The 12,974-nt window shown below is 47.6% G+C and overlaps 1 protein-coding gene across 5 annotated transcripts in view; it reads right to left on the reverse strand.

Moving 5' to 3' along the window:
* cplane1 (ciliogenesis and planar polarity effector 1) overlaps window positions 1-12,974 on the reverse strand; it is a 53,119-nt gene that overhangs the window by 27,400 nt on the left and 12,745 nt on the right. For all 5 annotated transcript variants that reach the window (XM_069186933.1, XM_069186934.1, XM_069186935.1 and 2 more), the window contains exons 14-27: window positions 12,659-12,739; window positions 12,151-12,315; window positions 10,991-11,164; window positions 9,337-9,565; window positions 8,812-8,957; window positions 7,546-7,763; window positions 6,651-6,815; window positions 5,456-5,591; window positions 4,993-5,102; window positions 3,887-4,051; window positions 3,212-3,323; window positions 2,329-2,638; window positions 1,170-2,079; window positions 3-208 (exon numbers count right to left, since the gene is read on the reverse strand). In XM_069186933.1, the coding sequence (XP_069043034.1) occupies window positions 3-208; window positions 1,170-2,079; window positions 2,329-2,638; window positions 3,212-3,323; window positions 3,887-4,051; window positions 4,993-5,102; window positions 5,456-5,591; window positions 6,651-6,815; window positions 7,546-7,763; window positions 8,812-8,957; window positions 9,337-9,565; window positions 10,991-11,164; window positions 12,151-12,315; window positions 12,659-12,739 (3,127 nt within the window). The remainder of the gene's footprint in view (window positions 1-2; window positions 209-1,169; window positions 2,080-2,328; window positions 2,639-3,211; window positions 3,324-3,886; window positions 4,052-4,992; window positions 5,103-5,455; window positions 5,592-6,650; window positions 6,816-7,545; window positions 7,764-8,811; window positions 8,958-9,336; window positions 9,566-10,990; window positions 11,165-12,150; window positions 12,316-12,658; window positions 12,740-12,974) is intronic.

The raw sequence follows: 12,974 nt of genomic DNA on the forward strand, positions 1-12,974 counted from the left end.
ACTCAGACACTTCACTGTGTTGAGGCTCCTGGTCCAGTATGGTGATGGGGGTCCCAGCAGAGCCAGGGTAGCCTGTGTCCACACTGCTCTCCCTCTCGGCCTTCCAGTTCATCTCCGCCAGAACAACTGGCGCTACTGTGTACCTCTGCTCTGGAACATGGGGTGGGGGGCATGGTCTCTCAATGCTTTTTCGCCTCCTACCATCAATCTACAAAAAATGACAGTGCTCACGATCACAGAGTGACATGCCATAAAAGACACCCGTCCCAATCCCTTCCTTTTTACCTCGATACACAACTTTTAAAGTAAGAAAATGTGTTGTTGCTTTATATTCCCTCTACAAAACACAGATAATAGTAAAAAATGTGGACCAGGTATTTTGCAATCGCAGCAGATGAACAAAAAAGGAAATACGACGGTTAAATCAACCAGTCCAGCATGGCTGAGCGGCCATCCTGTAAGGGGATGCTCTTTAACACTCTGACACTAGGGCTTACAACCTAGTAATCTGCCCCAAAAGTTGTTCCTAATAACCACACAGCTGGAAACAAACCCACACACAGCACTATGCTCCCGATTTAAAGTTCAAGGTTATGTCTGAATGTCACCCATGGCTTCAGCTAAAACTCATAGGTAAGATATTGAAATATCAACAGGTTTCATACTGGAAAAAACCTCTGCTTGAAAATGATGTCCCCGAGTTGAATCTACAGTAAATACAGCAACATAATAACAATAAAGTAACCTGTGCAGTGCCAACAAAGGCGTTACAAGCATACACGTTTCAGCCCATCACATGACTTAAGAGCACAAAGCGCTGTGTGAGGAAGTCCACCCTATTTCTGTTCAAGATGTAAGTGACCTGATATTGAACAATTGGACTTTACTACTGGTAGCCTTTTCTAAAAAGTATCTGCTTCTTATCGCTGAAATCAGGCTTGCACACACAAGCCCAAACTAAAAACAGCGACCGCACAAGGACAGAGGGATTACACCAGTGCTCCCGATCTCCAGTCCTCGAGAGTCATGACTTCTGGAGGTCATTCAGCCTGAGCTCGTAAGCTAACAGCGAAGCCTGCGAGACTGAGGTTCGGGAAGACGGTTGCAAGAACACAAGACTGGACAACACAAAGCTTGTCCTGCTGAGGACACCCCCGCCTCATGTTTACCGGGGAGGGTGAGGGCTTTTCCAGGAGCAGGCCTGCAGTGTATCTCCGCTCCAGCAGGCGCAGGGCGGCGAGGACCGCCGGGGCCGAGGTCTTCACTCGGATCGCTGCTCCGCGCTCTGGAGGCCGCGGTGCCTTGGTGGGCACGCACAGCAGCCGCCGGTCCGACCAGCGGATCATCCACTCCAACGGCCTGCCGAGGACCCGGAACCGGGGTTCCAGTTCCGGGTCGGGGGCCTCCGTGGGAGGATCCTGTGGAGAAACGGCCTTGAAAAGCCAGCCTTCGGGCTTAGCAATTCCGGCCACGGGGGAGCAGCGGGGTTCTGACGGGGTCCGATTCACTTCTGAACCCGACCTGGCGCTGCTTCTTGCCTCCAGGAGAGCTTGTTGCTTGAGGCCAAAAAGACCTTTCTGCTTTGGTTTTCGGGCGCCAGGGAAATGGAGAGCACTGCCGAGGCTGCTCCTCAAGGCGCAGGGCCCCGACTCCATGCTCCAGGCCTCACTGTGCACCGAGGCCGGGGGTCCCCCAGAGTGGAGAGGCTCAGGGAGCCACTGGTAGCAGCTGCCAGGCCTGAAGACGCTGCCTCCTCCGTTCCTCCGACTCTGGCGGCGTTTGAGCGTGGTGTGAACGTCGAAGACCAGAGAGGTGAGCTCCTTCTCCCTGAGTAGTGAGGAAAAGCAGCTGAGGAAGGGAACGCTGGGGTCTCTGCTGTCCGCCTGGTCCTTCTCCAGCACATAGCTCAGGAAGAGCTCCAGGAATTGGACATATTCCTCGTCCTCGCACTCGAATTCCCAACTTCCCACGACAGGCAAGGCAGGACTTTCCTGAAGCTCTCCTTTGCTCTGCACCTCTTCATGTTGCTTGTCCGATCCTTTCAAAGTATCGGGCTTCTGCTTTGCGCTTTGAGATTTTCTGCGAACAAAAGACAGTTAAAGGTTTATTCACAACTAATTTTCACAGGCTCTGGATGATCAAAGACTACACACAAGAGCCAATCAAAGGGAGAAGCTACATACAGCTGTTACTTTCAGCTGGCTCCCACAAATCTTTATTTTAGCATTTCCTTAAATATTTATTTAGCAGTTCTTGCAGATAACCTAAGAAGTGTAAATCTTGTAAGTCGTGAGATGCCAGGTAAAACAGGAAAGGTGTCGTCTTCACCTCTGATTTTCTTTCCCAGAAAAGTGGCTCTGTTGTGGAGAAAGGGGATCGGAGATGGTGTCCATTGTGTCTACATCGCTGGAGACCAGGGGCCAGCCGCAGTCCGTCAGGGTGCTACGGCTCAGGCTGGTGCCCAGGGAGAGCCGGTCATAGAGGGGAGTGTCGTCCTCGGCTGCCCCCTCCTCAGTTCTCTCCCACAGGTGGAGCTCCACTGGGCCTATATTCCTCACCACCCGCTTCAGTTGTCTCCTCCTCATTCTCAAGAAGTCCTGTATGACCACTGTCATCATCTTCTCTCCAGCCTCAGGGCCTGAGACACACAACAGCAGAGCCAAGAGGCCCAGATGGAGTAATTTACAAATCCTACCTTTGGTGACCCTTTAACATCTAGCACGGAAACAAGTGAGGCCACATACGACTGTGGTTTGATACAAACTAATCAATGTGTAGAACACCTCAATTCATTTCTGCTGTGGCTTTATCTCTGTGCGTTGCATTCTGGGATTTCCTTTCGCTCATGCTGCAGGCATAACACAAAGCAAGCTGAGCATTAGTATCGGTGCGCAGCTGTTCACTTACTCAGATTTCTTGTATAAGGCACCCTTTCAAAAAACTGCATCAGGGAACCCCGGATTTACGAAACCATGACAGTACATAAAAAGCACATTGGAACTGGCATTTAAATATTAAATTAAAAGTACATTTCCTTTTGCTAGTTCACCATTTGATCTTTAATGTATTTTGAATACATCCCATCAAAAAACAGTTAAACCCACTAGCATCTAAACTTAGTGAGGCATTAAAAGAGATTTAGAGTATTTTATCAGGGGTCTGGATAGCTAAGCAGTAAGCAGTATGTGCAACTGAGATAAAAATGGGGTACCAGTGACAGTGGAGCATCGCAGCCGCTTCAGGAGGGAGCTGTACTTCTCTCGGAGAGGAACCCGGACCGAGTCCTCCTCATCAGGAAAGGCTCTAGCTATAAATTCAGCCACCTGGGAAGAAGACCACACAATTGCAGCTGCCATGGAAACGAGAGGACATACAGTAATGCCTAGTGCTGTCACTCACTAGAAAGCCATGGGAAAGTGAGAGTGGCAAGGATCACTTTCCTACTCATCTCCACGAGCTCCACACTCACTCACGCGAGCTCACAGTGAAAAGCTCACTCCCCTCCTGTGGTTTTCAATAAAAAAAAAAAACTCTGGAATGCTCAGCTATGGACAGTGCTGCATTGCCTTGTGACAGATGAACCCACATTTGTGTGCGAAGCACTCTTTATTGGGTTTGATTTTTCAAGAACAATCGGTAATAACAACATTCTCCCCCAGCCGTCCCATACAGTCTATCTACCACAACCAGAACAGTTTCTCAGGGCCACAGATTACAGAGTCCAGGAAATCAGCTCCTTCGACTTTCATCTATCGAGGACATGATTCGTACCAGCACTCGCTAAAGTGTGTATTTAAGACGTACAAAAAACCCAAGGCGGCAGTTTTTCCCTCCTTTGTTAACTGCGTTTATGGTCTTCAGGCGGGCTCACCAGTCAGTCAGTTACCTTATTCGTAGGGGGCAGCTCTCCAATGAGACTGAGGACCAGGTCTTGCACGATTTCCTCGGCGTTCATGAAGCGGGCGAAGGGCAGCAGGCGGCAGGCCCACTCCAGGGCCTCCAGGCAGTGCTCCACCACGGCCGAGTCGTACTGCAGCCCCCCTGCGCCGGCCTGCAACCACACACCGTCATCACGGCCGCCCCTCAGACCCGACCGGCCCGGTGGCACCGCTCTGTGCGGTCCAGCCCCTAGATAAACGGGCCTGTGCACACCTCAGGAGGAAGAGCAAACTAACAGTTGTCTTCTGGGCTGGTCCACGAAGTCAAGACCCTGTCGTCGCAGGAAACTGCTCTGTTTCTCGATACAAACAAACTGATGAGATGGTATTAAAACTGACTGGAAAAACTTTAGGAAAAAAAGTGGACTGCTGCCATGGAGCCACAGGCCTGTAGCTTTCATGGGAACATTTAAACAATCAGCTAGAGACAACATGAGTTTGTACTAATTAAGAAACTAACGACTCCAATTGAGTCAGTTCAGAGCTCTGCTGGAACAACAACCAGAAGGCTCGGATGCACTCCAGGGCCCTGGGAGACACCTGTAGTGACAAAAAAAATCAATGTGTCTGGCAGCGACCTTTTTATCCGTTGTTATCACAAGGTCATAATGTTTCCATAAGGAAGCTGTCCCCAACTCATTTTGAGTAGTTCTCCCTTTTTTGAGTTTTCCTTTTATTTCATCCATTGCAAAGAAGTTAGCTAGGTAGGCACTTTTACACACAAACAAGAGAAAGAACGAGCAAGTGAGCGTGCAAAATGAATGACTAATTTCTAATAAAAATACATTTAAAACATAGAATAATAATAATTCATTTTGACTTATTAGAAAACAAACCAGAACCTGGCCCGAGCCCGAAGCTGTACGTGAAAAAGCGATCCCAGCCCGACGAGGCCCGACAAAGTATCGGGTTTCGGGCCGAGCTCAGGTAGCAGACCTCTGAAGAGGCCTCTTTTAGGTAATGTGTTCTTTGATCATTCTTCCTTGATGAACATCATGGTCCTTCCCACCCTGACCCACCGAGTAGTCTCCCAGGTCTTCCGCAGGAGCCCTACCTCCAGGTCTTGGACACAGCTCCGTGCCCTCTGGTACCTCCTGCAGCTGGCCGACAGCTGCTCTCGGACATGACACATCCAGCACAGGCCACACAGCTCCCTGAAAGACGCTGAGAGGAGAGCAGGCCATTCATGAAAGGCAACTCCATTTATCACTGACTTTTACAAATGACAGTATTGTTCTTGTGACACATAGCTATTACAGTCATCAGAAAGCATGCGATATATTTATACTTCATCTTCCAAGCACAATGTGTTTACCACAGACAAAGCTTCTGTTGCTACAGCTCATATTTGTCTTAAATCTGAAATAGCCCTTAAATCTGAAATAAGACTCTTGACAAAGTGCTAAAAATGTATTAGAAATAGTTCTGTTCCATTTAATACACTGTGGTCTTAAGTATGTTCTTTGATATGAAGTTTCAGTTGATTTGAAGTCCAGCTGTGTGTCTGGGACTCATACTTATTGCCTGTATGGCGACTGGATCAGCCTGGCTGTCTCCTGCGGGCCCGGGTCTGAAGAAGTTCCTTCGGTTGGCGTATTTCAGCAGCCCCTCTGGGAACATGCCTGCGGGAGCCTGAGAGGCCTTCAAACGAATCTGCAAAGTCAGAAACAGACAGGGCACTTATACAGACAGGCACCATGAGTACCACAGATCTGCAAAGGTTTGAAATCAACTGGAAATGGGCAGGTACTATATTGTTTTCCCCCACAGAGCGGCAATAAGACTTTAAGCATCTCATAGCTAACTGGCAGGAGGTTGAGCACGTTTCAAACAAACGACCTAGAGGAGGGATCAGTGCCAGCCCTTCGTAGGTGTCTCTAGGAGCTGGGGGGGAGGGCTAACAGCCTCAGGACAGCACTGCTAGAACACTCCAAATCAGAATCAGCCACATCACAGCACAGAGCAAACAAAAATATCCCACACACTGGGACACACACATACAAAAACATCATTAACTGGAATGCTAGAGAACCCTGAACAGGCACTACACGCTAGCTGAATATTCGACCAGAGTAAGAAACAGCCAAAAGAAACAGGCCCTGACAAAGGCTCAGTGATCACAATCTGGCCTTTGAAAGTGGGTGACACAGGAAGACATGGCTACCCAGACTATGCTCCCACTGGCAGCGAGGAGAAACAGAGACAGACAGATGCACTTTCTACTGCCCTCTGACAATTGTTCTGGGATGAGACATTCTTCCTCAAATTAACAAATTTAATCCCAGAACTGCCAAACCTGCCAGAACCCAAACAACTCCCAATGCTGCTTGGAGAGGGGGGAGGGAACTCAGTTGAACTGGCAGGACAGTATGTGATCTCCTGTCACAGCCTGAGGAAGAGTGAGCCTGTCTCTCGATAATATTCTACATGTTGTATATAAATGTCTGTATTGTAATGTCTGTAGATGCTGTGTTAACTGTATATGCTTCAGCAACACTGTAATTAATCGGTCATGCCAATAAAGCTTCTTGAGGTGAATAATTATAACTCATAAATAATGACGTAGTCCTTTTATCAGCACTGACAAAAGTCTGTGGTTCTGGAGCTCTTAGTGTGACTGAAGGCGTAGTCTGTGGTGCAGGAACACAGTCTGACAGAGAAAGTGCCACACGTACCCCCCAGCAACGAGGCCCCCCATCTCGAGAGGCGTACCTTGTCAATGACCCGGCGGCACCGCCTGAGGTTCTGGACGTACCACTGGGCGGCCGGGAGGGTGCAGCGGGCCGCCCGCAGAAGCAACAGGACCCTCTGAAGCACGCCGGACACACGGTGACGGGAAACCAGCTCCGACATCAGTCCCGCATCGCCCGAGGTGTCCTGAGAAAGACGGAGAGAGGGGGGCGCTCAAACAGCAGGCAACAGCGTCACCCCGGCACCTTTCCCACAGACGTGACGATACAAGCGGGCATCAACACAACGCGTCTTAAATGTTTAAATTACTGAAACAGAATTTCTGGAGTATTTAAAAAAGTACATGAACAATTGGACTAATAATGCATAAAAGGAAGTGGAGACACAGTTAATGACCATTTTGATTAAACCATTTCAGACGTCTCTCGATGGATTCAGCTTGCAAGACCAGACTCACGAAGGCGCCGCAGCAAAGGGAGCACTCATTCTGCAAACAGCCGTCACAGGAAATGACTGGTTTAAAGCCATTTAAGAACTCGTTTACAGTCTACTGCAGGGCAATATGTGTGCAGAGCCCTGCCGTGCTCAAACAGCTCATCCCTGAGGCAGGGATAACAAAGCTGCTAAACAACAGAGCAGTCAGAAGCACGTCCACACCTGCAGGCCCAGACTTGTGCACCGTGCAGGGACTGACGCTGACCATCACGCAAGAATCCAACATGAACACAACAGGGAAGGGCAGCAAGGTGACCTAACTAGACGGATGCTATCTTTTATTTTTCAAGGTGATTAATACAATAGCTCTTTAAATGTACTATAAACCAGACCCATTCTGATGTTTGGCTAATCTTTGATTTCAAGACTAATCGATTTCACGAATAAAACATTGGGAAGGTGTGCGAGGCACAGGCTGTACCTTGGGGTCAGAAGCGGGTTGTGGGCAGTACAGTGGTGGGGCAGGTAGGTAGAGCCCTGGGGGCACAAGAGCACTAAGCTGAGCAGCCAGGCCCTTGGACGTCTCCATGAGGACACTGAAGGTCTGAGAGAGGATGTCCACTTCAGCCATGACAGCCGCCTTCAGGATCTCCTGCACAGAGACGAACAGGAGGTCTGCATCCTCCTCTTCGATGGAGTCTGAGGCAGAAAGGAAGAAATCAAGACTTCCAACGTGAGCATCCAATACAGAAACCAAAGGGAACAAGCTCCTCTCAGCTGGGGTTTTCATGGTGCTGCTGTTAAATTCTTTCTTTTACCTCATTTGCTCAGCACATTCATGTTGCTGTGAAGTGAGAAGTACCTGATTCTGAGACATTTTCTCTTTCTTTAAACTCAGGAATCATTCAGTCCTGGGATCTGCTCAAATCTTAGTGATTTTAAAACTTTACAAAGCTGCTTAATTCATCTTTTTAATGCTCTATGGATCTTGGAGCACGTGGAGACACGTTCAAGTCTTTCACTCCTCACTGAAAGAACGATACAATGGTCAGTCCTACTGCAGAAGAATTGCTGTTCGATTTGTGGAAGGGTTTCCCCAGTGACAGCTGGATAAGTCTGGACAGAGTGCATTGGTTATCCTTTACCTGGGACCCCAGCTCAGAGTTCCATTGTAGCTGCAGCTACTTTCGAGCTTGGAGAACAAGCAATTCATGTAAGTGCAATCCAGAGTCATCTTCCCAGAAACATCACTGAGTAGCAGGAGGAACAGACCTGCTAGCTAAAATTCTAGTGGTAAAAAAAAATGCTTTCCTTCATCACAAAACAATGTGGGCATCCTGTCTTCTACAGGATATACTGTTCCCAGGATATAAATCTGACAGTCTTTATTAATTTTAAACACTTTAAGCAAAACTATTTTCCTCTGATACCCCTGAAATTTTAACTCACCAACGGCTGATCAGTTGGGCTGATTGCTGTTCTGCGTCTTGTACAAGAGCTGTTGCAGAGTCAGCATCAACGGGTGGGGTGGGGCAATGGCACTTTTAGTCACAACACTGTACAATTTATCTTTCACTGAAAGGATGTCTCAGAATTAAAAGGCACAGGCATTAATATTGTACACCTAAGCAACAAGACCCAGCAATTTAAGGAGATCTGAGTTGTGAGGAATTCTGAGCCACATTTGCAATGTGACAGATGTAGTGTCCAGTTGATTGGGGGACAGAGAGAGTATGTGTGAAAGTACCTGTGAAATGCCTGTATTTCTTGGCACTGCTGCTGAGATTGGACTCCCCTGGGTTTGCCTGACTCCCCAGCAGCGACTGCAACTTCTCCTGAAAGAGCTGTTTTGGCCGGAGCTCCAAGGGAAGGTGAAGCTCTCTCCACTTCAGCCTGTGAAGACACTGCACTTCATAGCAACCCGATCAGGATGACCAGAAGATCATTGGAACAAAAACCACAGCAATCAGAAGACTGGCACCTCCAGCTAATAGGAAAATGGTCCTTGCATTACAACAGTGAGCTGTATCCAACTTTTCTAGTCTAGAAGAACTTTGCTTCTGCATTCTAATGTACCAGGATGTTGTGTGACCAAATTCCAGTAGGAAAATTTTGACCAACGCTTAGGAATATTTCCATAAATGTCTTTTATGAACATTAAGCAACATCCACAAATCATTTTGGTAATGAGTTGACTAAGAATGGAATGACCAACCTTCAGATGTTAGTTAGTGTGAGAGGATTACTTTATCTGTGCGGGTTAAATACTCACTCTGCCAAGTTGAGGTTGTTCTGACAGTAAAGCATGTAGGCCAGGCCCAAGGAAACCGCCATCTTCCAGTCCCCCAGCCGGTGGGCTAGCCAGATGGCCTCGGGCAGCAGCCCCCCGATGAGCAGCAGGTCCAGGGCGTACCCCACCGTCCACACTCCCGACAACTGCTGCGCCCGGGCCGCCTCGGCCACGCGGCCGTGCCGCAGGGGGATCGGGCGAGGCAGCCCAGCTGAGATCGGACAAACGCGCAGAGCTGACTCACGGGGCCCCACCACAGGTTACCACAACCCTGCTTTTGGGTTTAGTACGTAAAGGGTCTGGCATCTTTTCCCATAACTCACAGATAAAAATGCATGTGCTGGGTTAGACCCATCACAAAACTGACGTTGAGCTACAGACAAAGAGCCACAGCATGGGTGCACTGTCTACAGCCATTACCCATGCACAGCTACAAACAATCCCTGCACACTGCAGTCATGGGATAGTTAATCAGAGTCAATTAGAGTATCACTTTCCAAATGACAATCTCTAAACTTGATTTGTACTTAGTTATTGGAACTGGCACAGGGGGATACCTAATGTATCCTTATAGAACACAGCTGTGAGCTAAAACGAGCATAGAAAAGCAGCAGCTCCCAGGCCAGGGGGGTATGAAGACCTGGAGATTAAATCCTTTTAGACTGAAGATCAAACTTGTAATGAGCAGGCCGAAGAAAGTTAGTCTAAAGAAATTAAAACGCCTACAAATGGTGCTTTGCAAATCTTACTTCACTATTAAAATAAAAGCACAGTGTGTGGGTGTGTGTTTTTTTTTCTTATTCACTCAAAATCAATAAAAAAATTAATTAAGTCAATGATTAGGAACAAGTAAAGGTATATTCCATGTTGAAACTTTGTGCTTCTTTTTCTTCGCTTTTCAGCATGGAATAAACCTTTACTTGTTCCTTTGCAGCCTACGCACGCTGATGCAGCTACCCACTTGATTTAATCAGTCAATTATTAGAAGATCAACAAGAGGTTTTCATCAGCTCACTAGAAAAGACAGTCCTTGTTACTGTACTTCACAGATCTATCTTCCTACTCAGGTAGTTAAACTCTTCATCAGCCTTTATTGTCTTCCATCCTTCTGTCATCCCTACTGCTGATGCCACCACGACAAGACTTACTGTACATCCCTGAGCCAAGCAGGTCTCAGAGACTGCCTGTAATTCGTTCTGCACGCCTACGGCACAAGTAATTAGACAAAGCTCATGAATTCATCACAGCACAGCAGATTCATGGCCAGGGATTCCAATATGGGCTCTGAAGGTCCGCATGTAAATCAATTTTATGAAAGGTTTAGCAAATCATGGGACAGCGCCTTCACGGAACATTCAGAACCTCTGCAAGTAAAGACACAAAACTACTGCCCCTCCCAATCCCATTTCATGCACGATGTGGAAGCAGAGGAGGTGAAATACGTGCATCCTAACTTGCTCATTAAGTCTGTGTCTGCCAACCTGATGTCAAAAGAACTACTCCGAGACCTTGTGGTCCTCGATTCTCATCATTAACGTGGACGTGGACGCGGCTGTCCTGGGCGCTGGTCTTGATGATGGCTTGGTTGCGGGATGAAGATAAACAAGCTGTCATCCGCGGCGGGTGCGACTCTTACCTGGCCTGATGTGCACGGGGGGCAGCACATCTACGTGGTGAGGGGGCAGGACACCCAGAGGCTCGTTGGTGAAGTAGGCCGCCATGAACCGCGCCATAGACTGCACCACGGCCAGGGCGGCCTCTGTGTGCACCTCTCTGGGGAGCCCGGCTGGGGAGAAACGGCACTCCTCCACTGTGGAGAGGAAGGAGAGAGTGAGCTGAGGCCAGCTACTGACTGGCACAGCTACGGGCAGCAGTGATAACGCACCATCATTAAAACCAACCATTCTACTGGGGATACTGGGTCACACATACAGTACTATATACAGTAGACAGCAGAAAGCATGCTGCATTGTGAGTAAAGCAGACAGATGAGTGGGTATAATGACATGACAGATGGCATAGGATCTAGTCCCAGTTAAAGAGCTCATGGCCACCCTCAACAAACACCAATATCATTACTTAATGGTTAGGTTCTTTGCTTGGTTCTAGATCTTGCATCACCTGTTTATAACCCCTCTTTCCCAGCAAAACTGAAAATGATCTGTATATAACACGGAACCCCTCTGTTAGTGCAAGCATGATCCAGTTTGCTCATTAAATATCTCACATGAACGTGAAAGAGGAAGAACCTGTTTGAGAATGTACCGAGTTATTTAGTGAGCCCACCACGCCAGGGGGGTAAGACATGCCCACACTAAGCTCTCTCTCCAGCATTCACAACAGATAAAGTGTGGGAAGTGTATGGGATGTCTTTGTCATCCACACACAAACATGAGCCCTTTGTCATATACTGTATGCAATGTGATCAAACCACTCCTGCTCACACAATGAAAATATTTGCTTCATCTTTAATTAGAAAGCAACTGTTTCATTGTGCCCATTACAGGTAACCTGGGCCTAAATTCAATCAAAGTATTCCTCTCTTGCTAAGGACAACTATACAATTCTCTCAAATTCAACATACCTTTGTGCTTATTTTGATTAGAATAAAGTCAAAACAGTGCGTTCAGAGATAGTGGAAGCAAATCTAAACACTGCCTTCATAATCATTATTTAAAATGATTTAAGACATGTAGTTTTGACTGCTTCTGAGACTGGACCAGTCTGTATTCAGAGCTGCAGGAGAACAATGACACCAGATGAAGTGTCCGTCCCAATGCAGTTCTGGTTCCTCACCGGTGACGTCTGTCCTGTCCTCAGGGTACAGCTGGGCTTGTCGGAGCACCTGTCTCGCTAAGTGGTCACACAGCCCCTGGGCGGCACTCAGATTGTACTGGAACAGGTGGCAGTAGAGGATGGCCAGGTAACAGCGGGTCTCCAGGAAGCAGGTTCTGCTACTGTCTGCAGAAAGACAATTATCAAGGATGCTGGGGAGTAGGATGAAGGAATAAAAAGAGAGAGGAAAGGATGCAGCAATACACAATGCGCCTGCAAGGCAAACTACACTCTTGGGGCCTCTTTCATTATCAAAATTACCCCTCTAGAGCAAAATTATTTCACAAAACATTGACTCAAAAGCAGAGAGCTGCAGGTGCATACTAGATTATGTACACAAACTAGAAAGCAATTCACAAACTAATTATTAACCTAAACATACCACCTACAGTATAACCACCCATAAGCCTAACCACCTGACCTTTAAGCCCCAAGCCACGTGCCCCAAAGTGTGGCACCCATACAGTACCTTTGCCATGCTCTGCCCACAACGCTGCCTTCCATAGCCGCAGGCTCTCCGGGTAGGAACCCAACAGGAAGTGCTGTTCTCCTAGGGGCACAAGTACATACCAGTGAACATCTACAGAAAGCACAACAAAAATCTAAGATATTTCTCCCATTCAACTGTTATGACAACTGTCTGCAATGTATAAAATAGCAACTAAATGATTAAAATGTATGCATTCTCTCTTACAAATCTTTCTCCTCTGAAAAATCAATTCAGGAACTCCCACGTTTCCAAACCAGAAAAGGGATCTGCTCAGAACTCGGCTGGAGCCTGTAGT

Source organism: Lepisosteus oculatus, chromosome 3 (assembly GCF_040954835.1).
Source record: "Lepisosteus oculatus isolate fLepOcu1 chromosome 3, fLepOcu1.hap2, whole genome shotgun sequence".
Taxonomy (NCBI): Eukaryota; Metazoa; Chordata; class Actinopteri; order Semionotiformes; family Lepisosteidae; genus Lepisosteus; species Lepisosteus oculatus.